Consider the following 27,418-nt stretch of genomic DNA (forward strand, 5'->3'; position numbering starts at 1 on the left):
AAAAAAAAAAAAAAAAGCCCTACAGATTTGCTTACAGCCCAATCTTATGGAGGAGGCATTTTCTCATTTGAGGCTTCCTCCTCTCCAGTGACACTAGCTTGAGTCATGTTGACATAAAACTAAACATCATAATAACCTTAGGAAAATAAATAAATAACTGAGATTTAGAACGTAAATATTTTCATTATATAAGTTTAATATTTGAATTTGCTTGTACAAAAAGAATGTACAATTGGATATTTTCTATTCTCTCTCTCTTTTCTCTCATGTTTTCTCTGTGTGCTCTGGGCCTTTTTGGAGGAATGCCTTTTTGCTACTTCTTTTAACATCTTTAAAAATTAAATGACTCTAGTCTAGTGTGTGAGAAATGCATTCTGTTAGATCTTACCCTTGTGGTGTAGGCTGCCTCAGGATCATCTTCCAGTACCCTGGAAAGTCCAAAGTCAGACACCTTGCACACAAGGTTACTGTTGATTAAGATGTTTCTAGCAGCAAGGTCTCTATGCACGTAGCCCATGTCAGAAAGGTACTTCATTCCTGCAGCGATGCCTCTCAGCATGCCAACAAGCTGAATCACAGTGAACTGCCCATCGTTTTTCTGCAAAAACAGTGTAACTTTAGGCTAGCAGTACAATTCACAGGAGGAAAATTTGGAAAAAGCTGTCTTTCAACCTTCAAATTAATGTTAACACATTTCAAAATGCAAAGGTGATTTCTACTCAAGGAGAATGGAAAACATTAGAAACCACAAACTTAACTGATTATGGTGATCTGGTCAAATGAAGCAAAAATTTTGAAAGTCCTTCAAAACCTTATTCAGTACACACACACACACACACACACACACACACACACACACACACAGAGAGAGATTGCAAATAGAAGTAATTCAGAAAGAGGGTTTTAGTGGGAGTACAAAGGGAGGAAAGGGTGTAATCGAATATGTAAAGGACTTAAATTCATTATATACATCTAGGAAACCATTAAATGATAAAGGTAAAAATATAGACATGTAGTTATGCTCTGAACATAGCTACAGACCAAAATCTACAGGAATTATACAACTATGTTCAAATATGTTAAGGATATAATTACCTTTATCAAAAACATATATTCAAGGCAAAACCATTAGTATTATACTTCTTATAAGGAGTATTATATTAGTACTATACTTCCCATAAGGATTTGTATGTAATGGCAAAATAGCTTCAGAGAGAAAAAAAGCAAATAGTCTTAAACTAGCAAAACATGTTAATGGCATTTTCCTAGTTTCATGGTAATACCCCAAGTCTGATGATGGGGTGTTCATTAAAAAATTGATTGTCATCATGGTATCTTTTATAAGCATTTTCTATGTAGTCCCTAGTTATTAATTACCATAATCTATAAATGTGTATAAAGGCAATATAAAGAAGACATGAAAATGATACATTAATTACATATTCTATTCAAGAATCAAACAGTGTGAATTTTGATTTGGTAGTATCTCTGATGGCATGTAAGTCTATAACACTAATAATTCTTGAACACCGAAACTGTATGTACTTATCCCTACTTTCATTTTGTTTAAAATAATCATACACTTAAATAAAATTCCAGGAGTGTATAATTAGATTTGTACAAGTTTTCTGAAAAAAAAAAAGCATACCATACAAATGCCCTTTACTTGTGGCATATAAGGGTGTTGCCAAATTTGTTTTGAATCTATTTAAAAATTTACCATTAAAGCTGCTCAATTTTAATTTCAATTCATGAAGAAAATACATATGGAAGGAGGTAGCAACACAAAGGCCAACCCTTACCTTTAAGAATGTGTCTAAAGAGCCGTTCTCCATGTACTCTGTCACTATCATCACAGGTTTACCTGCAAAGAAACACAGTGGAGGCAAGGGTGGTAAGAGTGGGCATACTCTTAGTTAAATGTTTATATATTATTTTTTCCATAGAATATGATTTGATCGTTTCCCACACCCACAGCCTTTCAACTGCTCCCAGATCCTCCCTCTCCTCAGAGCTGTATGTTCTTTCTCTCTCTTCCAGAAAACAATATGCCAGGGAGTGGAGGCCTTTAATCTCAGCACTTGGGAGGCAGAGGCAGGCAGATCTCTGAGTTCGAGGCCAGCCTGATCTACAGAGTGAGTTCCAGGACAGCTAGGGCTACACAGAGAAATTAATCCTTTCTGGCAAAACCAAGGGAAAACAACAACAATAATAACAAAACACCACCACACCAAACATCAACAACAGAATTCCACAAAACTATTGTCTACAAGATATAAAACAGATAATTTAGCAGTCTCTAAATGTTTGTGTTCACAGGTAACCACATATATTCATTTTACACACACACACACACACACACACACACACACGTGTGTGTGTGTGAACTTGTATGTGAGAGTACATGGATTCATGTGTGTGGTCTAGAATTAAAAAGAATATATATGTAACATGACTACAACTCTTTCTCTTATTCAACTAAAGCAAGGATGCCCTAGTTTGTTTTCTGTTGCTTTGATAAAGGCTTGACTAAAAGAAACTTGGAAAGAGTTCATTTGGCTTTGTACTTCTTGATCATAGTTCAACATAGAGAGAATTCGTGTCAAGAACTCACTCAGGATAAGAGACAGAAACTATTGAAGACAGGTGTATAATGGCTTGCTCCCAGGCTGAATTTCAGCTACCTTGCTCATGTAGACAACTGTAGAGGGCTGACACCTTTAATAGTTTGGTCTTTCACAACCATCAACAAGAAAAAAATAAAAATATATAGAGATATGCCTATATGCCAAACCTGATTGTGACATTTCCTCAATCGAAATTTCTTCCCCCCAAGTACCTAGTCTTTATGTCAGGATGAGAAAGAACTAACCAATACAAGAGTATTTCATTGAATAGACTCAATTGTCAAGGAACTCCTAGGATCTAGTCATTTCTATCCCCCCAACACCGGGTTTACAAGCAAGCCATTGCTGTCATTTTTATGCTGATGCTGGGAACTTTAACTCAGGTACTTATTCCTATATATCACAGAATCATACTCAGGAAGGCATCTCCTCAGCCCCAAGACATGATTTTTTTTTTTTATGTGATGATTGTTTACTCTATGATAGTATTAAATCAAGAAGAAAACGGCATGAAGGGATAGAATTACATTTAAGAAAAGTACATACCTTTGCCAAAATCAATACTGAGTCATGTGTAAAAAGTTTAAATGTTAATTCTACTTCAGTTGAGGTAACTGTACAATATAGCAATAATACCCTCCAAAGTACCTAAAATATGCTTTTCTTTCCAACAGTCCTAAATACGATCTTGTGTAACTGTCCTATTTATGATCCATTCAATATAAACTCAGGAAATGTATTTCCTGACCTTGGTACTTTTTTCTAAGACTTCTTTTCTTCTTTTTCTCCACTACCCATATCATGTTTATCAAGCCACTTTCCTCAATAGCCTGGTCAAACTCTCTCAGCTATGTGAAGGCTGTTTTAGAAATGATCACTTCGGATTGAATAGACTCACCCCCTTTATACCTGGTTTACAAATGTAAACAGGGGTTTCTCCACACTGACCTGAAACAAGCTGGTAAACCGTTAGTTAGCTTTTGTTGAGTAGAATGTTTAAATTTAGGTCTCAGTAGACCTGCTTAAAGAATTTCCAGAAAATAAAAATTTCTGGGTTTGTCAATAAGAGTATTTCAGAGATTGGTGCATAGCCATAATCCTGGAGATCAACTCTCAGTGTGGGCTGTTTCCAAAGGATCAGACACAAATGAGGAAAGAGTCTTTCTGAAAAAGGCTTAGATGTCCATTCATATTGCTTAGGGGATCAGACTCTAGATCTGATACTACCAGCTCCTTCTCCCCAGTTAAGGCTCAGGCATGTGGGGCAGACCTCTTGTTCTGAGACCTGTGATTGAAAGATTATTGTGCTACCAACTGGAAAGGGCTTTCAGCTTAAAAGTAGTACATCACGGACCTCCTCAGGAGCCACATTCACGTGAGTTAATTTTGTTTAAATGTGCTGTTGATTTTATCTGACAATCTGGAGGAACCTGATTAACATACTCACTACCATATAAGCTTGAACAAGTCAATCATCTTTTATGACTGTTTTTTTTTTTTCAGTTGTTACAATGATGATAATCATGGCGTCTATCTCAGAAATGTGAGTTTCTCTCAAGTCTCTCTTCATCCAAGAACTGTTTAATTTTCACAGTTTAGAAATTTGTTATATGATTTAGTTGGTTTTATTTTGTAAATTTGATAAACATTTTATCTCTGAGATAATATTCTTGTTATTGGCCTCCCATAATAAACTCTATTTTTTATCACAGAATTTTGAAGTCTTTTTTATTTACATAATATACCTATGTAAAAATGAGAATAAAAAATAAGAGAGCCCTTTCTGTTTGATGAGAAAATAACTAAAATATTGCTATCACATTTAAAGTTCCATAATAATCTCAATTTTAATACATGACATTTTGCTTTACAATGAAATTACTTTCATAAAAATAAGCATTAATTTAAATTATCTTGAGTTTAGAAAAGATCTCTGACAACAAAATTACGAACTTTTACACCCATTATCTATATTTTATATTTTATACATCTTATTAATAGAAGTGAGTTTACAAAACTATGAATAGCACTGTTATTGACTTCATATTCTCAAGATGAGTCTTTTACTTAGGAACTGATGAGTTCAGGACAGAGTTTGCATTCTTAAACACAGCAGACTCTACAAAAGTGCAAAATTAGCTGTAGAAAATCTGACAAAGCAACATAGAAGAAAAGAATTCTTCATTTTCGATCATTTAGGATGCACTGTTTAGAATCATAAGTTGGACATTTTAATTTCTCACTTAGATGATTACATTCTTATGAAGTACATTAAAGGCAATTTTCTTTTAATGGAGTGTTATGGTGTATTATAAAGGCAGGAAAATTTTTCTCATCCTCTTTAAAGCTTAATAATTTCTTTCATTTAAAAACTATACGTATTTCCAGAAGGTGTAATAAGAGGGGGCATTGTGGTGTGCCCAGGTAGATCATAAAAAGAATTAAAGTTGAAAAATGGATAAAACCTTGTTTTCTATGCTTACATCATGAAACATGAGGAAGAAAGAAAGGACTCATGTTTTAAAATTAAACTTCTAAGTAATAATATTCAGGAATTGCAAAACAAAAATTGATGCTGCTTATGATGTGGGGAAAGATAAAACTTTATCTACTGTTGGTAGGAATATAAACTGATAAAGCAACTATGGAACCAGGATGGCATTTCTTCAGGAAACTAGTAATTGAATAACTAAATGAAAGAGTTCTGTTATTCAATTTTAAGGGCTCCTAGTCATAAAGAAACACTTTCACATATGTTTATTGCTGTACCATTCATAATAAGAAAGAGAGACAGTCTAGATATCTATTAAGAGATTAGTGGATAAATAACACATAGCATCAACAGTGAAATTTCTTGCAACAAAAATGTAATGTGACATTTGCAGGAAAAAATGGGTGTGGAAATATAAATAATTATGAAATGAAACAAAAATATGCCAGACTCAGAAATAGAAATCTGTATGATTTCCTCTTATATGTGGGAGTTAGATTTACAATAGTGTGTGATAAGGTGTGTGTGTGTATGTGTGTGTGTGTGTGTGTGTATGTGTGTGTGTGTGTGTGTGTGTGTATGTGTGCATGTGTGTGTGTATAGAAATAGGACAGATTGAAGAAAAGTGACCATGAAATGGGATGATTAGAAAGGGTACTGGGAGAGGTGAAGAGGTGATTGATCATAAGTGAGAAAGCAGGAATGTGAAAGAAAAGACAATGGAATATCTGTGAGAAGATGACAGGAAAGGAGGGACTGAAGGCAGTCAGCAAGAGGAAGACAGCTGGTAAGAAAATCGTGTGAAGACAATAAATAAATATTTTCACTGGTCATGTCCGCATAACATGAAGAACAGTTAATAAATATTTGTAGCTTCTGTTTATAAATCAGAAGTACTTCTAATTTTAAATGTATTTAATGATAGTGGTGGTTCTTCTTAAAAGAAGTCATTCAGATATTAAAATGAGAAAAAAACAAAACAAAACAAAACTGTGTTTTTGGGCTCTCCGGGTCTTTTTCTGATTCCTGAGTCCATTTAGGATTTTTATTTTAACGAATCTGTTTTCTTTCAAGAATTGTACATTCCTATGCTCTTTCAGGTCTGACTGACAAATTGCTTAGGCACTAACATCAATGCTGTTTCTGACTTTACTCCAGTGAATAAATCTTGCTATGTAGGATGTGTTCCTTATATTTGAAATCAGTGTTTACCAGGATGAAGCTGAATTCTCACCAAAGGAAATACGTGGGAAGTAGTCTAACATTAGCTCATTATCACACAATGTATCAGTATTTCTATAAATTGTATCGAATGCAGAGCTAAAAGTGTATGCAGTTGCTGAAGGTAATTGATGATAAAACTAGGAGTCCTAATTTTCTGGAATCAACCCAAGTTTCCAGAAATCTTCCACAGTTAGGCTATTTCCTTTAAATCCACCTAATCCATTCCTTCCCTTGCAGAAATCACCCAGAGGATTTTGCTATTACAAACAGTTACAAGAATTGAATTCCTACCGACTTGTATGGATCACAGAATGTGTTAACTCACAATCATGAATAGGCATCGTGATGATGTAAGAAAAACACTGTTCGATATCTGCTCTTACCTTATTTATCCCATAACCTTATATTGGTGCTACTTTGTGCTGTATTTTCATAAAGTAATTTCAATTTCTACCCTCCTTGTTATTTACTTTTTCTGCCTACCTTTGTGTGCTTTAGACTTATTAGTAATGGCTACAAATTAGAGGTAAGTAATGGACACAGTCATCCCTTACCATCTGTTGAGAATTGTTCCAAGACTCCCATATAACCAAGTCTGCAGTTGCTTAAGTCCCTTGCATAAAACTACACGATATTTACAAATAGACTATGAATGTTGTGAATTTAACGTTTTCTAGATTGCTTACAATATTTAATATATTTTAAATGCTACGAGAAGAGTTTCGCTTTTTAAAGGATCGACTGTAAAGGAAACGCCTGTACTTGTTTAAGAGAGAACCAACTATGTCCCCCTAAGCAATTTCCATCTGTAGTAGGTTGAAATCTTGGATATAAAACCTGCAGGAGGCCAACCATGTTTACAACTGTTGAGCAAAGGTCTAGAGAGCAGAAATGGGAACATGGCTTAGAAAAAAAAATCTCATATAGTGCAAATTTGTATCTTAAATTTCCCCTCCACTTGTCCAAATTTAGAAGAGAAAGATTGTGTTGTAAAAAAAAAATGTCTATAATCAGAAAGGCAACTAACAATGAAAAATACACATTTAGAAAAAAAAGAAAGTGATTCTTTTCAAACTAGACAGGTGGCTCATCTAAGTGATTTTATTCAACCATTATTATCTAATTTTAAAAGTCAGATTAATTAGGTATGATAGTGTAGGTTGAAATGTCAAAAGCAAAAATGTAATTTGAGATGTGTGAGAGAGACACAAAGTGAATTTCTAATTTCAATGATGATGGAAAAGCAATTAAAATGGATGTTTGCAAACAAGTACAAGATTCTTTTGTTGATAAGGATAAGACTCTTCAGGTTCCATTTGATTATTTTTTTATGGTTGAGTCATTTTAATGCTAATTACATTTATTTTGGCTTATGTTTTGTCTCAGATGCTGCTATCCAGCAAAAATGACATGGTAATAATTAACATGGCTTTCTCTAACCGTTGTAAATTCAATAAAAGTGTATAAATCATTTTTCATTATCCAGCTGGAAGAAGAGAAATGGTGTAGATCTGCCAATAATTTTGAAAGCATATTATCAAAACATCCATATAAGAATAGCTCATACAGCATATCAAGACAGGACGTTAATCACAGAGGATATTCTATATTGCTTTGCATTATTTCCTGGGGACCTACCCCAGGCAATCTATGCAAAAGAGGCAGATGATTTGTGGAATTGACTTTTATTATTGATGCTCATGAACTAGCTCTTATTTATTAATTTATTAAATGTTTTGCTCTGTGAGGAATTGTTGATAAAGCTCTGTAATTGTGATATGACAATCAGTTCTTCTGCGACCAAGTGAGGGTCAGAAAGATTACTACAGTTGACAAGAGAAAGCCTTTTAGAAAGTTCAGCTGAAGATATAAGGAATCATCTATTTTTTTTAAAAACTATGGTTTTATATTTCTAAATTACATATTTCTAGACCAAATTTTATATTATGCTCTAGCGTATGCTATTTTTTGTGTGCTAATATAGACTTTCTAATCCTGACTATTTCAAACAAACTATGTAAACATTGACTCCCTTTCCAGAGGAATTCAACTTTTCTTATTCTTCTCATGTTTCTTTCACTGTCTCTCTTTGTCCTTGTCTCTGTGTCTGTCCCTGTGTATCTGTCTGTCTATCTGTCTGTACCTCTCTCCCTACATCCATATCCCACCATCTCTCTCTCTCTCTCTCTCTCTCTCTCTCTCTCTCTCTCTCTCTCTCTCTCACACACACACACACACACACACACACACACACACAAACACACACACACACACACACACTTCAGGCAATCTATTATGATGTGAGTTTACATTTCACTTGTAAGAATTACGTAAGGTTCTTTAGGATAAGAATACGTGGAAGAATGAAAATGTAGTTTGCTTTTATGAAGGGCTAGGAGAAGAAGGAAGTAGGAATTACTACTCAGTAAGTTTTCATTTGTGCAGGGATTATTTGTGGAAGTTCAAGACATCTTTGCACAGCATTTTGTTAGTGATAATGAGCTAAAGTTTTTTTGGTTGGTTGGTTGTTTTTTTGTTTTTGGAGGTTAGATCTCATAGTACATGCTTTTCATTATATTACAAAATGAATTTGTTGGTTTTTTTAATTTTGTTTTGAAAATATGGTTGGGTAGCATTTTGTATTTTAGCTCTACTAGAACTTGCTGTTTAGCATGCTGACCTCAGATTTATGATTACACTTGATTTAGTTTTTTGAATCTAGAATTCCCAATGACAGGAAACATCCTTGTATTCTGTGGTGTGTATGTGTGTGTTAGCTAAAATCTACTATCCATCTTTAAGAAAGGTAACATACTACATTCCCCATTGTGCAATCTTATAACCCATATGCCAAAGTTATTTAAAGAAATCTCTGTGAAATCTCAGTGCAGTTCTTGCTTCTCACGTTGTGGACCATGATAAATAGCTGAGGCACAGTCTGTAATCTTGTTAGAAATGGAAAATATGTGTCCCCAGTGAAGTCAATTGAAATAGATCCTGCAGTTGAACAATAACCTGAGAGGTAAGTTCAGTTCAGAGAAACATTAAACAAGGCCACATCACAAATCTGTAGTTAAATCTGGCCTTATGTTACTTGTGTTTATACTATCTGATTTTATGAAGCCATTAGCTCATCAATAAACCCTGACACCACTTCAGGCTATTAGGGAGCCTTTCATTTATAGGCATCATAATTCAATAGAAAACAAATGTCATATGGATTACTTTAGAAACCCTTTCTAAGTGGCAAAGGACTAAATATACATCCATGTGTATGGGTCCCTGTCTATGACTGTACATCTATAGTTTCATTTTATTGTTCCATAGTATTTGGGTTGTATGGCACTCTGTGTACTGACACTGACCCGTTTGAAAACAATTTTATTTTAACCTTAAGGGAAACAAAGGATCAAGTGGGTAGAGCCACTTAAGTATTAATGATCACTGCCAACCAAAATGTAAGGTAGTTTTCCCATAATGGAAATAGATAATCCCTATTGAGAGAGCAAATCAAGCAGAGCAAAACAAAGCAGGCAGACAGATCATTAAGCTACCGGATAGCTAGTTCGAAAGCTGGGTGTACATTTTAACTCTGCGTGGCGATTACTTGCTGTCTGTCAGAGTATCAAAAATCAGCTGTAAAGTTCTGTAGTTTTAATTAGAGCAAATATTAAATAATCAAAGCCCCATATGCTTCATCTGAGATGAAATGATAATATTTTAAAGATATAACACAAAAATTTCTATTAAAGGACATTTAAGTGTTTGCATTAGCATAAATATTCTCAAAAGTGGTCATTCTCAAGCTACAACGACCTTGTGTGTCTTGATGTTTCATATTAATAAATTATGAAATGAGTTTAGTTCTTATAATTACTTTTACAGAGGTATAAAATCTAAAATCTCAAATCCAGTAACATCGTGTAATAATGAAACTCTGGTGACTTAAAATCAGTCCTTTCTAACAATGATTTGTGATCTAGCTATTATCTATTGCTACAAATTAATTTTTTCCTAAATGACTGGAACTTTAAGGGTATCTACTATTATTTTTTAAATGTTATTCTGCATGTACTTCTTCAAGGACTGTAGCTAACCAAAAAGGACAAAAAAGGCACAATATCAAATATATGGTGGGGCATTCTGGCCCATCCACAACATCTGCCTGCCTCCTCTTCCCCAGTGCTTGCTTATCTGCTACAGGCCACCAGGTCTGGGTATGTAAGTGGGTACTGGGAACTGAATTTAGATTCTCAGGCTGACTGACAAGGCAAGTCTTCCTAACTGACCTATCTCCAGGTCCCAGGATAAAAACAATGTGAAATGCACTCTTTTAATTAGTTGTACTTTTGTTACATAAATTGAATGTATTCATTCTTTCATATACTGGATAATGATATGATTTGATAAGTAATGTATATTTATAGTCCAAATATAAAATATAGTGTGCATTTTTTACACTATAGCAATCTAAACTATGGCATGCTTTTAGTTTTGAGCCTTTTATACCCAAGCAAAGGTCATCTTCTGAGAACCAAACTTGAACATCAATGGATGCTGCTTTTCCTGGCTTTTTTCTATAACATTTAACAGCCCATTTCTTGGCTCTTTGAATATAAAAACAATTAAGCCCAATTGTGAATCATATTTATGTTTTTATTATCATCTTTCCCTAAGTACGTTCCTGATGCGTAGCTTAACTCCTAAGTTTATCATATAGAGTGCACAGGGCCAAAGAAATGTAAGAACTTTCAAGACAAATTTTATCCTTTATACATTCTAATGGTTTATCCTTCATGTGAGTTCTTAGAAGGGCTCAGTGTGTTTAGCCTTGTGATAGACACGAGGGTTTGTAAATACAGCAGTTTGAAGTAGCTCGCTGTGTCTTAAAAGGTGATAAACCAGGTGCAAATATAAATATAGCGCAATGTATAGTGATAACAATTGCCAAGGCTGGTGCCACTTATAGTACTGCCTCTGGCTGTTCTATAAATGGCTCTTCCTTTCATAAATGTGTGAAATCTCTGTAAGGTTGGGCTTTGATTGGGAACATGCAAATGAAAACGTAGGAGCTCCTTCCCTTTGCAGCTTGCCCTCTGAGCCAGCATGCTGATGTGGACCTGGAGACTGTCTGTCACTCAGCTACGTCGCATCACGGAATACCAACCTGTTGCCATGCAGACACTCAAGACTTGAAGGAAAAATGACGATAAATGGGTAAATGACTATGCTCCCTTGGAGAAGGTCACAGTGAATTAAAATTGGAGGGCAAATGAAAGTGAAGCTACTGAATGAAGTAACAGGAAAGGGCAAAATAATTTCGTAGAACTTCCGCAGAGAATTTATGGGAGCATGGGGATACAGAAGGTTTTCATCACTTAACTATGTATTGTAATTAGGGTGTTTGCTTGTTGCTACTGAAACATAGCAGAAAAGCAGTGTTTGATAAAGTCTGAGGGCAACACCTGAGCAGACTTTGCTGAGAAATTGCAGAAACTTGGAGGAAGGACTGGGTAGGTGGGTGGGTAAGGGAGCACCCTCATAAAAGCAGGGGAGGGGAGATGGGATAAGGAGCTTGCAGAGAGTAAACCACCCAGAAAGGGGATAGCATTTGAAATGTACATAAATAAAATATCAAATAAAAATATTTTTACAGGCTTTAAAAGTAACCCATTTATTAGAATATTTTAACCCATATATTGAAATCTTTTTTAAGGCATTTTTTATTAGATATTTTCTTCATTTACATTTCAAATGCTATCCACAAAGCCCCCTATACCTTCCCTCCACCCTGGTCCCCAACCCACCTACTCCTGCTTCTTAGCCCTGGCATTCCCCTGTACTGGGGCATATGATCTTTGCAATACCAAGGGCCTCTCCTCTCATTAATGACAGACTAGGCCATCCTCTACTATATATGCAACTAGAGACACAGCTCTGGGGGATACTGGTTAGTTCATATTGTTGATCTTCCTATAGGGTTGCAGACCCCTTTAGTTCCTTGGCTACTTTTTCTAGCTCCTCCATTAGGGACCCTGTGTTCCATCCAATAGATGACTGTGAGCATCCACTTCTGTATTTGCCAGGCAGTGGCATAGCCTCACAAGAGAAAGCTATATCAGGGTCCTGTCAGCAAAATCTTTTTGGCATATGCAATAGTGTTTGGGTTTGGTGGTTGTATATGGGATGGATCCCCAGTCTGTAATAAAAATATTTTTAGTAAGTTAAAAAGAATTATGAAGTAAGGGCTGGAGAGATGGTTGCATGGTTAAGAACACTGACTGCTTTACCAGAGGTCCTGAGTTCAATTCCCAGCAACCATATGGTGGCTCACAACCATCTGTAATGGGGTACCGATCCCCTCTTTTGGTGTGTCTGAAGACAGCGACAGTGCAGTCACATACATTAAATAAATAAATAAATAAATAAATAAATAAATAAATAATAAATTTTTAAAAAGAAAAAGAAAAAAATAATATCTTGAAGTCTGTTGTATAACACTAATTAAAATAGAAATGAGGGTCTAAAAATGATCTAAGACCCTCTTGCTGAAGAAACCACATTGCTCAGACATAGGGATTGAAGGAATAATTTTGGATTTGACCAGAAATCTTTTTCCTTAGATTCCCTCTATTTGTATTGAAAGGATTCATGCACGATGTGAAGAAGAAGATAAGCAAGCCTAAGTCCTCTCCAGCTCCAACCCCAGACAATCACAATGGCCAGCGTGCAAGATATTCCAATGTGTGAAACAGTGGCACTTATATCTGGGATGGGGGGTAGGCTAGTCAAAAGCCATGAAATTGACGTTCGCACCACTTCCTAAGGAATGAATTTTACCTGCAAAAATTAGTCAGTTACCGTAGTAAGGCCAAGGACCCTTAAAGAGAACCCACTATCACCACTTTCTTAAACCAGTGTAATTTCTAACTATATTCTAAATATTTGTCCTTATATGCACAGTTCAGTGCTACTTTCAGCCTTAATGAAGCTTCTGTTTTCAGCAGGAAATTAATATTAAGAATTCAGAATGGCGGCACTGGTTAGTTCATATTGTTGTTCCACTTATAGGGTTGCAGACCCCTTCAGCTCCTTGTGTACTTTCTCTAGCTCCTCCACTGGGGGCCCTGTGTTCCATCCAATTGATGACTGTGAGCACCCGCATCTGTATTTGCCAGGCATATACATAGCCTCCCTGGAGACAGTACCCCCAGAATTCATGTCTCTAGCTTCATATGTAGCAGAAGATGGCCTAGTCAGACATCATTGGGAAGAGAGGCCCCTTGGTCATGCAAACTTTACATGCCCCAGTACAGGGGAACACCAGGGCCAAGAAGTGGGAGTGGGTGGGTAGGGGAGCAGGGCGGTGGGAGGGTATAGGGGACTTTTGGGATAGCATTTGAAATATAAATGAAGAAAATATCTAATAAAATATTGAAAAAAAAGAATTCAGAATGGCTAGAGTTGCAGATATGAAAAGAGCTGATTGTGGCAACAAACGCCCAAGTAATTATATTCATATCTCAACCCTTACATATAAGATTCAGGGAACATCATGGAGGAAGGAACAAAAGTCTTTGTAGGAGACCTGACATGTGCTGTGAGTTTGTCTCTGACAAGAAAAAGATAACCAGATAAATAAGTGAGGCGTGAAGAGTGGGAAGTGGATGCATCTGGATTGATGCACTGTGTGAAACTGTCAAAAAATGAATGAAATATTTAAAAATGAACCATCCTTTAAGAAGAGAATAAAATGTGAGAGATCATAATGATAAATGTTCCTAGTCCATCCAGATTTTCTGAATAATTTAGTGATCAATTGTCAATTAATCTGAATATCTCATCTTCTCGGAAACTGGGAAGTAATGCAATTATTACTTTAAAGTAATTCTGATATTCGGTTAAATTTGTCCATTTCATAATAGAAGTAAATTTATCTCCACATCATTTTTAACTAACAAATAAAACTATCCAGTGTTTTAGCTCAATAGAAACTTCTGCTCCATCCTTGAGACTTTTCCACCAATAGGAAACTTGTGCATAGGATATGCTTATGAGAATAAGCCAACACACACTGTGGCTCTGTGCATGAAGGCCAAATCATATGCCAACTTCCAACTTCAGGTAGAATATCATGAATCAGGAAACAAGCTCCCCCCGCCCCCCATTTTCTTTTCTCTTTTCTTTTCTTTTCTTTTCTTTTCTTTTCTTTTCTTTTCTTTTCTTTTCTTTTCTTTTCTTTTCTTTTCTTTTCTTTTCTTTTCTTTTCTTTTCTTTTCTTTTCTTTTCTTTTCTTTTCTTTCTTTCTTTCTTTCTTTCTTTCTTTCTTTTCTTTTTTTCTTTTTTTGATATACAGGGTCAATCACTAGGCCAGTGAGTCCTAGAGTTCTGGTCATCTCTACCTACCCAACATCGGAATCACAAACTGATAGCATTATGCTAGAGTATGTAAAAAGTAAATTGCTTCTCGTGAAGTCATGGGGACTGATTTTGATTTTCAAAACACAAAACAACAAGCAGAGTGGTCTGCATTTGTAGCTGCAGGAGTGCAGCAGATGAAGACAGGGGGATCTCAGGAGCTCACTGGCAGCCCTGCCTGGCCTACGTGGTGTGTTCCAAGTCAGGGAGGTAGTCTGTGCAAGAATAAACAAGGAAACAAAACCAAACAGGACAAGAAGAGTGAGCGGCTCCTGGGAAGCAGCATCTTAGGCTAACCTCTGGTCTTCACAATCATGCATCCATATATGTGCAAGAGCAATGTTCCCCCGTGAATATATATACAACTGAAAGAAGGGAGTTTTCTAACACTGTGAAAGAAAATCATAATTTATGTCTTTATTTCATTTTTCCCCCAGGGACTTCATTAAATAGTAAAAATTGCCACTGTGTATTTCGATTATTGTGTCCTGCACTGCAGATTAGTCAATTAAGCTGAAACCTATGGGATTTTTAATTCACAAAACTTTTCTTATATATATATATTATATATAATATACATATTATTTATACAATTTCATAACAAATCACCACAGAAGGATTCCAAATGGGTCCTTAATCTTTTGTCACCTGCAGTGCAAGAATAAAAGAGAAGGCTTGCAGTGACATCACTCATAGTCTGCGGTACAACTTCAGACTCCCTGCTTCAGCTTCAATCAGAAAAATCACAAGAGTTGGTTGCACTTATGTCTCATTATCTGTGTGCTGCAGGTTGAGAATAATTGCTGAATAAATTAGCATCAGATCAGAGAGCATGAAATTAAGGACACAAATAAAGTAAGTCACAACATGGTAAATTGAAAACAAGTTGAAGACTTCCTAAGTTGAACATCAAGGGCTGCATTTAAAAAAAAGAGAGAAATACAGTTTCAGCTCACACAGACCACGAAGTTGAAACCAAAGACATTATTTTCAGCTTTTACATTTGCTTTCCTAATACATAGCCTTCCTTTGCGTAGCAACATCAAGCAGAATATTTCATTAAGAGAACAAAAATTGAAAACTATCTTCTCCTCAGCAGTGTCATTTTTTAGAATAGAACTCATAATCTGCGTATGATCATTTGTTGACTTCCACATTAGCTCCTAATAACAAATGCTAGAAATGCATAAAATATATGAGAAATTTGCCTGTGTTATTATAGGGAGTTATGTCCATCAAGCTCCTCAGAACAGTACTGTATAAAGATTGTCTATAATAAATCAAGTATGTGTAAATATGAATGAATATTACTTATAAATCACAAACTACTCTGAAACTATTATTTTAATACATGAAAAATATGTCTCTTCAGTAGTATAATTTTTGATCACACAGATCTACTCACCAAATACACAAAAGGACATTATAACAGTCGTTATGGCTAACTATCACTATAATATAAATATCATTATTTATATTTCTTGTTTGACAGTATGGGTCCAGGTGTTGAAAGAAAGTGGCTGTTTTGAAACAGATTTACATAATATATATTTAAATACTCAGTATATTACCTATCTTCTCTGAGGACAACTCTCTGTTTTGTTACAGAACTAAAAACTGTATCAAATATAATAATGTTAACCCTAAGATTTAAAGAAGAGTTTTAGACCAAATAAGGGAACATTACAGATCATTGCATACATCTTGATATCACTGGAATGACCAGTAGATCACATTGAGTTTGAATGAGGAGTGACTGTGTCCCATAATTTGTAGAACTTCAGAAGGAATTTGAAGAAATTGTGAAGAATGTGAGGTGTACATTTCAGAGAAAAGGGCAAAATATTAAGGCCCAAATACAAAGTAAATATAGTTCTGCTCTATTAGGACATACTTTATGCTTAGTGTTTAACTCCTGTTTTTCTCTGTGAGAAGAGACATTCGGTCTCCAAGAAAGCAGAGACATCACACATGTAGCCCTATATAACAAGGCTGCATGTGCACTTATAGGACAAAGCCAGCTAAACCATGCAATCAAAGTCGTGCAAAAAAAGCTGGAATTTGGGAGTTTTTAACGCTTTCTCTAAATACAGTGTGGCATGTGTAACTTTAAACAATCTTCAAGTATACACTTGATGTTTCTGAAATCATTAGGCAGAGGTTACTGTGGCAGTGAGAATTTTTAAAAGCTTGTCTAGCATTTTATGACCCTAGGTCTAATCGCTTTTAAGAATGAAAGTAGTTTCTATAATTTAAATTTTATAATACTCCTCATCAGTGAGATAAATAGAGGTACCTCAGAGCCCCCAAAAAAAGGTATCATGCATAAAACTGATAATAGGCGTTGCCCAAGGAAGTACCCTTTGACTACAGAGCTGCGCTTTTTTTGCATGTCATATCAAAGAGAGTCCCCTGAGCAGGTTGTTATGAGTAGTAACTATAAATTATGTGCCTTATGATAAAATAATGTGGAAGAAAGTCATTCCTGGACAAGTGGATTATCAGTTAACTTCTTTATTGAGTAAGTGAAGATTAAAATATTTGAAATCCTTTATGGAGAGGCACACTATAAAAATATATTCATAAGCTGGATTACAAATATTTAAATAGAATGCAAACTTCTGGTAATTCTGAATTAAAGCTGCATTTCCTTTAATTAAAAACAAATTAATCCTTTTGGATTTTTTGAGACTGTTGATGAGAACAATTAATTCCCAGTAGCACAAAACTAAATAAATAAAAATTACATAAACAGGTCCTGAGAGATGACTCAGCTGTTGAAGGCTAGGCTCACAACTAAAAATTCAAAAATTACATAAAACAACTATTACTAAAAAGCTTAATCTATTTTATTTTGTTGTCGTTTTACTCAATATAATTTTGTCTTCTGTTTTGTTTTTTGGCAGTGAATTTATGTTAAATGAATACACTTTTTATAAGATGAATAATTTGGAGTTGTTATAAATTATCTTTAAGAAAAATCTACTAAATATAGGAAAAAAATGTACTAGGTGAGAAATTAATAGTTTGTTTGTTCAAGTCTTTTCCTGTAGAGCAGTTGTTTCCAATCTGTGAGCCCTGACCACAATGGGCATTTAAGACTGGCAAAAAACCACAAATATTTGCACTGAAATTCATAACTAGCAAAATTCAAATTATGAAGTATGAAGAAAAATAATCTTAAGGTTGTGGGTTTCTGCAATGTGAGGAATTAGAGTAGCAACATTAAGAATGTTGAGAACCACTGATGTAGAAGCCACAAAGATTTAAACAGATGCCCATGATATGACACACACACACACACACACACACACACACACACACACACACATGCACACACACACACACACACACACAGTGTGACTATACTTACTTTTAGTCACAACGCCTTCTAGGTGGATGATGTTTGGATGATCAAACTGCCCCATGATACTTGCTTCACCCAGGAAATCTCTGCGCTGCTTTTCCGTATAGCCTACTTTAAGAGTTTTGATAGCCACGGGCAATTCTCTTTTCCCAGGCAGTTTCAAACGTCCACTACAAACTTCACCAAATTCACCTTTTGATAAAGATGGAAGAACACTGTATAAACTCATTCAGAATTCTTATTCTAATACAAATTCTAGCAAAACTATAAACTTCTGATGTATTAAGGTTCAGATGGAAGAAAATAAATTAAAAGTGAGACCAAACATCTACAGTAGTATTAACAAAAGTAAATGTCACATTTGGAAATATCTTGTGTATGTGACCCAAAGACACCTTAGGGCTTACTAGTTTATACTAAACAATCCAAATGGTAACATTAGATAGATATTTCTTTTTAAATACTGACTATAATTCATTTTGTTTTTTCTTCCTTCATAGTCTATCAGGACCTACTACTGATGATAAGAAAAAAGAAAAGGGAATAAGACAAAGATTAATTCAATTGTGTAAACACATGGTCAAGATGAATTCAACAGAGCAAATAATCTCCTGTATTAAAGAACATATATATATATATATATATATATATATATATATATATATATATATATATAGGCAAAGACTCTTTACTTGGCCCATAAATAAGGCAGATGTTTGCTCATTTAAATACCAACTACACAGAAGATAGCATTGAGTGGTGTTCAGTTCCAGACAATTCTGAAAGTCTATTAAAAGACATTAAGGATAATCTTTTTTTATTGTTTAATTAGATATTTTCTTCATTTACATTTCAAATGCTATCCCGAATGTCCCCTATACCCTCCCTCCGCTCTGCTCCACCGCCCACCCACTCCCACTTCTTGGCCCTGGCGCTTCCCTCTACGGGGCATATAAAGTTTGCAAGACCAAGGGGCCTCTCTTCCCAATGATGGCCAATATGCAGCTAGAGACATGAGCTCTGGGGGTACTGGTTAGTTCCTATTGTTCCACCTATAGGGTTGCGGACCCCTTCAGCTCCTTGGGTACTTTCTCTAGCTCCTCCATTGGGGGCCCTGTGTTCCATCCAATAGCTGACTGTGTGCAGCCACTTCTGTGTTTGTCAGGCACTGGCATAGCCTCACAACAGGCCGCTAAGCTATCAGGTTCCCTTCAGCAGAATCTTTCTAATATATCAACGTGTTCCTCTCCTTGCATGTGCAATAGGCTATTCTACTGGAGAGGAACACGTTGATGTATTATATCCTGTCGTACAAACAGAGCTGAAATCTCAGAATTCAGACATCCTCATACCTGCTCCGATAACTCTCTCAATGGTGATGCACGAAGCTTCAATCTCCTTGGCAAATTCATGAACAGCTTGATTGGGATCTTCATAAGTGTGCGGATCAATATAGGTTCTTACTCCTGGCAGTTTAACTGTAACAGTATGTGGATATTAATGTAGTAAAGATGGCTGTGCTTAATTACGAATTTGTGAACAGTCAAGTGTGCCTGAACTCTTTTACTTCTAAAAATGGTCGAGTTGCAAGAACATGCTTTTTCCTGATTTATGATATTTATATACATAATTATTTTCTTTTGTAATTTAAAATGTTGATGTTTCTGCACATAAAATATGTGTACATGATTGCTTATTTGTGTAAACATATTTCAAGATACTGTCCAGACAGTGGGACTTGGATACATATGGAGAACATTGTGATTGTTGGAGAAGTCAAGAAAATAATGGTTGGTTGTGTTTATAGAGTCGTTTTCCGACATTGTAACAAATCATTAATTGTGACTTTGCAAGACCATTTAAAGCAACTTCTAGTGGTTCTGGAGGAGAAGTCAAGAGGAAATCAGAACTTCTACTTCTCACTCTGTGTCTGTTCCCATAGATCTGTACCTTACCTAGCTACCACAATTCATACCAGGGTGCCATTTCAAAGACGGATAGCAAATACATAGGACTATGAAGTGGACTCCAGGCTTTTAATATGTTATACATGGTCCTGTTAGACTGACTAAAGTGAAAGATCTCTGCCTCCACTCATTTTTCTAACTGACTCATGTTACAAACCACTCACAGAAAAGTAAGCATATTAAAATACTACAATTAAAGCTCTCTGAAGTTTATTTTTATCCTTCATATTGAAATGGGATTTCATACATTTCTTTAAAAATATGGTCTCTTTCAGGATATTTAAACCAAGACTGATGACCGAGAGTCTCTGTTCAGCAGGAAATTCCTATTAAAGTCGTGCAAAAAGAAACAGCTGCAAAACTTTCAGACATTAGGTCTGATGCTCTCATTTAATGACAGATTTTACTCACACTCCATGGGGCTTGGAGTCCACCTGAAATGTTGATTTTACATACAATAGCATTTTTATAAGAGACAAGAAATTTTATTCTAATGATCATAATGGACGTATTTGTTTTGAACCGAATAAACCAGTCAGAGGTTGCCCAAAGCCATGAGCTATAAATGCAAGAAATACTTGCTTGTTTTTATACGCAATGGGCTTAGTCAATTACTACAAATTGCCTAACCTGAGCAGCAATCATCATCATAATAAAGCCTCTTGCTTTTATTTTGCACAATTTGCTTACTGTGCCCGTTATGAAAGTGCATCTTTTCCTCTTCTGGATCCTGCTTTGCTTTGCTGTAGCCACACCGCCTAGAACAAAGTGAACCACAGTTAGCCACATCTAAACATGGTGAATCAATCGCATCTCCCCAGGAGCAGCAAATGCAATCGACGTTTCTCAAACCCAGAGCCAATTTCCATGCCAGTAATAAGAAATGAGAACACTCATTTTGAATAGAATTCACATTTTGAGCTGCTATTTCATGATGCCCAGAAAATCATATTATCTAGATTATACTGTCTCAAGCCTTCTAAGCCTGTTTTTAAGGTTATTACCTCATATACCACACATCAGGTGTTTTCTATTCTCTCTTTCATTTATTTCCAGTTCGTTTGCTACTGTCTTTTCCAGCTTTAATTGCTCAACATTTTCTTCTTCTTCAAGGCCTTGTAACTTCTGAACCATCCTGGATATCTACATCTACATCTACATATCTACATCCAATCTCCATCTCCATGTCTATATCTAATCTACATCTACATCTACATCTACATCTACATCTACATATCTACATCTAATCTCCATCTCCATGTCTATATCTAATCTACATCTATATCTATATCTATATCTATATCTATATCTATATCTATATCTATATCTATATCTATATCTATATCTATATCTATATCTATATCTAATCTACATCTACATCTACATCTACATCTACATCTATATCTATATCTATATCTATATCTATATCTATATCTATATATCCCTTTCCACTTCAATGATCCTTAACATAGAGCTTTAGCAGTTTTTTTCAATCATCTTTACTCAGATAATTGTGTTATTCAAGAGAAACACGGATTGCCTCTTACCTCCATCCCCCAGATATTAGTGTCTTGCATTTTTCATTTAGCCAATAATCTGCAAGTGTTTGAAACTTTCTCTCATCTCCATATCATCTAAAGGTCATAAATGACAATTTTTTATTTTGTGACTACGTATTACTTTTCTTCGTATAGATTGACCAACATCCTTAACTGATTCTTTTTCCTTAATGTTTCTCTCTTCTGTCTAGATTTATGAAAGTATATCCTGAGCAAAATCTCTGGTAGTCTTTATTCTTTCCATTCATTTGGACTCTTTCGTTTAACAGCTATGGATTAAGTTCATGGAAAGCTTTATTCCAACATCTTATATACTGCTTTCATAGAAGTGTTCTAGGACCTTTCAAATTTATTGGACCTAACAGAAAAACCTGTGCATTTCTCTCTATTTTTCCAACTGTTCTCATCCATTTTCTGTGACTAATACAAAAATGACCTTGTCCCTTAAAATGTAAACATTAGTCTTATGTTCTTTGCTATGACTCAGTTGTCCAGAGATCTATATGATATACATCTTAAGACTTGTCTCCTTAATGTTCCTCCTACTTCATCATTAATAGCCTTTCATTTATTATCTGGGTGTCAGTACCTTCGAAACAGCATCTGTCTATAGTGAAGCTTATTTCCTAAAGTGTACTAACAATTCTTTCTTGATTCGTTTTGATTTAATCAACAGTATTTTTCTATGGATTCCTGTTGTTCTGGTGTTCACTATGTAGACCAGACTGGCATCTAACTCACAGAAATCCTCCTGGTTCTGCCTCCAGAGAGCTAAGATTAAAGATGTGTGCCAGCATGTACTCTGACCATCTAAAGTGTACTAGATATCCTTATTGTCAAAACTCACAACTAAAGATATTATTCTATTGAATTCTCTTCTTACTGTAGTCATTAATATATAGTAAATTATCAAAAATATTCTGCATTTTTTCCTAGAATATACTACACATAAATTAAAATCCTTAAGACAGTTCTGCATGTTTTCATACATTTGAACTTATTGGTTCCTTTTCAAGTATATTCTCCATAACCCTGCAAATTTTGATTGCCTTTTTAGGTTTGGCTTTGGATATTCCCCCCGAACTCCCAATTGCAGGTAGAGCTACTCTCTCATGATGTGTTTCTCACACCCTAGTGCAATACCTTCATTTTAGTACAATATTTCTTCAGTAATTTTACTATTTGTCAGTTAATTATATGGCAGGAATTAGTATTCATTTACAAATTTCATCAGTGGACTAGTATCTGATTCGGAGTTGGCATTCAACATATTTTTACATTGACGAATGAATAAATGGATGACTGGATGATGTTTTGATTGAGCCTACACAATGACAGGTATTTGAAAGGTGACTGTGCTGATGAATACCGAGTTGATGTGGTACATGATTAACTCTATAACATCAAACAGCCAGAAAATATGAAAATATTTAAATTATTTTCAGTGAAACTCAAAAGAAGTGATTTTACTATTCAGAAGATCCCACCACAAGACTAAATCCATTAAAAGTTTCATGCATTCATGCATTTAAAAAAATGCAACCAGAATGACTAATTATTTCATTACAAATTTGCTTGACAGTTATTGTGTGCTACAGGTACAATGTTGAATAGGTCTTTACCAAAATTTCTCTTTGGTTTTGTATATGGGGTTATTCAAAACATATTCAAGTATTTTAACATGAAAACAATACATAGTTTATTTTGTATTAAACAGACATAGCACAATGATAAACACAGTACATCTAATGTGACGTTTTAAAAAGGACAGCTACCAATATTATGATAAAGTACTAAAAATTAAATTGTATGCTACCCCTAATGCTTTTTTGGGAAAACAAAAATAACGTGATTAAATATATATTCTTTTTAGAAAAGAAGACTACTCTTAGCAATTCAACGAATTTTTTAAACACATTCCTAACACTTCCTTGAATCATTTCTTTCTGAAGAGCCCTTAAGACTTGAAACACCTCATCACAGTGAGGTAGAGAGAAAAATGTAGAAACAAATACACAAAATTGTATGGAAATAGAATTTCTGTCCATTCCAGATAATATGTGCTGTATCACTGTGTTGTTCCTAGTTTGCAGGGTATTGCATGTCTTTTTATCTCTAATGTGACTCGGGAGAGCAGTCATTGCTATTTCTTATCAACAATGCTCTAAACACAACCACATAAATTTACCTTGAGACTTTTGTTATCTAAGTAATACTGGCAGAGACTTTATTGTAGGAATTCTAAGGAAACCTTAAAGGCTTATGCATCCTTCCAGTTTACCTCTGCAAACAAGGATCCATTTCCATTCTCAAGACTCCCACTTGAAAAGTAAATACAGGGATAATAAGCTTTCAAAACTACATCTTCAATAACCGTTACTGTTAAATAAACACTATAGATATTTAAATAAAATGTGAACCCTTCATACGAAAGAGGAAATAAAACTTCACAACTTATCTGATAAAGCATCTGGGACTACTTTGGTGAGGGGAGTTTTAAATTTTGTTTTCTGGACGTGAGAGTCCGGGGGTTAATAGAAAGGGGTTATTTTAGACTGTGAATGACTGTAACATATACACTGCATGTCATACTAACACGTAATATTAAGCTCTGGAACCCCTAAAGCATCATTAAAACAATCTTCAACAGGACACAGCCAGTGAAAGCGTAGCTGGCAGAGGCAGGCACTCCAGCAGTTCTGCCTCATTAGCACGGCTTTGCATAGAAGCATATTCAGTCAATATCATCTTTTCTACCTGCTCCAAATGGATACTACAACAGTAAATGGATGCTTCTCACTCCTTATGGCTTATTCCTTCTATGTCCTCAAAATGTTATTTTTCTTGAGCAGGTAAGTCGGTATGTTCCTTCAGAGGACATGCTCATTTGATGAGCTTTAAAATGATTGTGCTAGAAGTGTATGGAGTGTTTGCTTTGACAGAAGCCCTCTGATGATGTATTCCCTTGTTTCTCAAAAAAAGTATTTTCTTTCTGTAATGACACAAGCTATGAAATGATCTATAAGACTAATTTATAGTCATTAATTAGCACTAATTAAAACTTCCAGAGAGGTGCTTGACATATAAATATAGTCATGACCCTATGTAAATTTGGAAAATAATTAACTGTTTTCCTTACCCATCCTAAGAAACAAGGTGATATATCTTTGGGAATAGGAATACTGAACTTGAAAATATGGTTCCAGTCATTTTATTAGTATTTGGACTTTAAAAAAAATCAAAATCCATAAACATATAAACACTCAACTATGTAGAGCTGGAGGTATTCATAGATAATGTATTTCTGGGTATAGATTTACATTTCATAATTAATTTGCAATATAAATGTAAGACACTCCAGAATACTGAGAAATACACAGAATCATTGATTTGTTAATGACACTCTTGTGGCTAATGACAAAATGGGTGATGAATGAAGTAGCCAAGATAAAGCATAAATCCAGGCTCTTACAACAGCCTTTTATAAAATCAGAGTACCGTACTATCTTTATCTATAGTAATACATTACTTTTTTTCAAATGAAGTAATTTTGCATTAGTGGAAGGAGAGATAGTTTCTAATTCAGGTATTTTTAAAAATTGATGCTATGTCTAAGACTGACATATAAAACAAACATCGCTTTTTTAGTCTTCTGTTTTAAGGGTTAATTATTACGTGCTTTTGTTGATCTTTTTGGCAAAACTTTTATAAACCCCAAAATGTGCAGCAGTATTAGCATTTTTGTCTTGCTCGTTCAAACTACACAATCTAGTCTTTTAAAACCAGGTATCACTATGTAATAGCATGCTGGCCTGAAAATTGCTGTGCATTAGTATCTGGGTTTGGTGGCTAATGATGGAATGGATTCCTGGATGGGGTAGTCTCTGGATAGTCCATCCTTTCATCTTAGCTCTAAATTTTGTCTCTGTTTCTATATCCATTCATGGGTTAGGGTTAGGGTTAGGGTATTTGGATCCTTATTCTAAAGAGGAATGAAGTATCCACACGATGGTCTTCCTTCTTGGTTTTCTTGTGTTTTGCAAGATGTATCTTGGGTATTCTAAGTTTCTGGGCTAATATCCGCTTATCAGTGAGTGCTGGGTCATATAAAGTGAGTAAACTTTATATGACCCAGCACAGGGGAAGGCCAGGGCCAAGAAGTGGGAGTGGGTGGGTAGGGGAGCAGGGGTGGTCGGAGGGGTATAGGGAACTTTCGGGATAGCATTTGAAATGTAAATAAAGAAAGTAATAATAAATAAATAAATAAATAAATAAAAGGAAAAAAAAAAGAAATGTAACCTTGAGAACCTTTAAAAAAAAAAAAAAAAGAAAAGAAAAGAAAAGAAAACTGCTGTGATAACCAAGCTGGCCTAAAGCTCACAAAAACCCACTGACGTCTGCCTCCATGGTGCTAGTATTAAAGGCCTGGGCCACTACTCTGAGTTAAAGTATTTTCCTTCTTTCTTTCTTTCTTTCTTTTTTTTTTTTTTTGGTTTTGGTTTTTGGTTTTTGGTTTTTCGAGGAGACAGGGTTTCTCTGTATAGCCCTGGCTGTCCTGGAACTCACTCTGTAGACCAGGCTGGCCTCGAACTCAGAAATCAACCTGCCTCTGCCTCCGGAATTCTGGGAATAAAGGCGTGTGCCACCACACCCGGCTAAGTATTTTCTTTAAACCATAGGTTTTTGTACCTTAGCATTCACTTTTTTTCCTGATATAATAATGGCCTTAACCTTTAGTTAATGTTCAATTTGGAGAACTTTACATCTAGAATACTAAAAAGAGGCACAGCTTTAGGGTAAATTTTTTTTTGACTTTTGCATTTCAGGATTCTCTCCAATTAAGTCAGGAGTTTGGGTTCCTGTTTTTTGTCTCAGCACAGGGTAGGGTAAATGAAGTAGGGCAAACTCAGTCAGTCAAGGTCATTTTGGGTACATAGTTTATTTCAGCTCAGTGTGCTTTATACAGAGGAGCACTGGTGGGTCGAATTATGGTACATATGATGAAGAATGTTATCCACTTAAAAAAGGAAGTTTTAATTAAGAGCTCAGTTATGTCAATGTTGTAAAATATAAAAGCACATGAACATTAGGTTTTATCTATGAAACACTGCATAGATAAAGTTTGTATTATGGAAAAACATTTTTTAGTAAGTATGCAGTCATGGAGTGCGTGAGTGCACATACATGGGTGTTTATTGCATATTTAGGTTATTTAATAGCAGAAGGTAATATGATTTTCAACCATATTTTCTCACATATATACACAAGAATGCAGGCATCCCAATGTCTTTATGGAGTAGGACATACGGAATAAAAAGTATGACATATATATATATATATATATATATATGAAGTGATATATATATATATCACTTCATTGAAAGGTCTCAACTGTATTTCTCAGAAAAAAATGCCTGTATATGGGAAAATAATCTCCTTCAATGTGTGCATGGCATGATGAATATTATATCAAAAAACCTTTGCAAAACGTTTGGGTATATGAAATTTGTAAGTGTTCTGTTAACTTTGCCTTGAATTCTCTTTAAGATAACTAATAAGAAAACACTACACACTTTCAAGGTTTAAGAATCCAAAGATGAATTATAGCTTATTCTCACTGCTGAACTAAAATTTAATTCATTTAGAATTTTAATATAACAATACATTTATATTGTGGCCTCTTGTGAGGCTATGCCAGTGCCTGGTAAACACCGAAATGGATGCTCACAGCCAGCTACTGGATGGAACACAGGGTCCCCAATGGA

General features: G+C 35.1%; 1 protein-coding gene across 10 annotated transcripts in view; it reads right to left on the bottom strand.

Annotated features, from left to right (window-relative positions):
- Epha5 (EPH receptor A5) overlaps window positions 1–27,418 on the bottom strand; it is a 334,366-nt gene that overhangs the window by 23,836 nt on the left and 283,112 nt on the right. For all 10 annotated transcript variants that reach the window (XM_021211296.2, XM_029545116.1, XM_021211294.2 and 7 more), the window contains 5 exons: window positions 20,785–20,852; window positions 19,480–19,605; window positions 18,134–18,319; window positions 1,803–1,864; window positions 389–598 (listed from right to left, as the gene is read on the bottom strand). In XM_021211296.2, coding sequence (XP_021066955.1) covers window positions 389–598; window positions 1,803–1,864; window positions 18,134–18,319; window positions 19,480–19,605; window positions 20,785–20,852 — 652 coding nt within the window. The remainder of the gene's footprint in view (window positions 1–388; window positions 599–1,802; window positions 1,865–18,133; window positions 18,320–19,479; window positions 19,606–20,784; window positions 20,853–27,418) is intronic.

This window comes from Mus pahari, chromosome 13 (genome assembly GCF_900095145.1).
Source record: "Mus pahari chromosome 13, PAHARI_EIJ_v1.1, whole genome shotgun sequence".
In the NCBI taxonomy this organism is placed as follows: domain Eukaryota; kingdom Metazoa; phylum Chordata; class Mammalia; order Rodentia; family Muridae; genus Mus; species Mus pahari.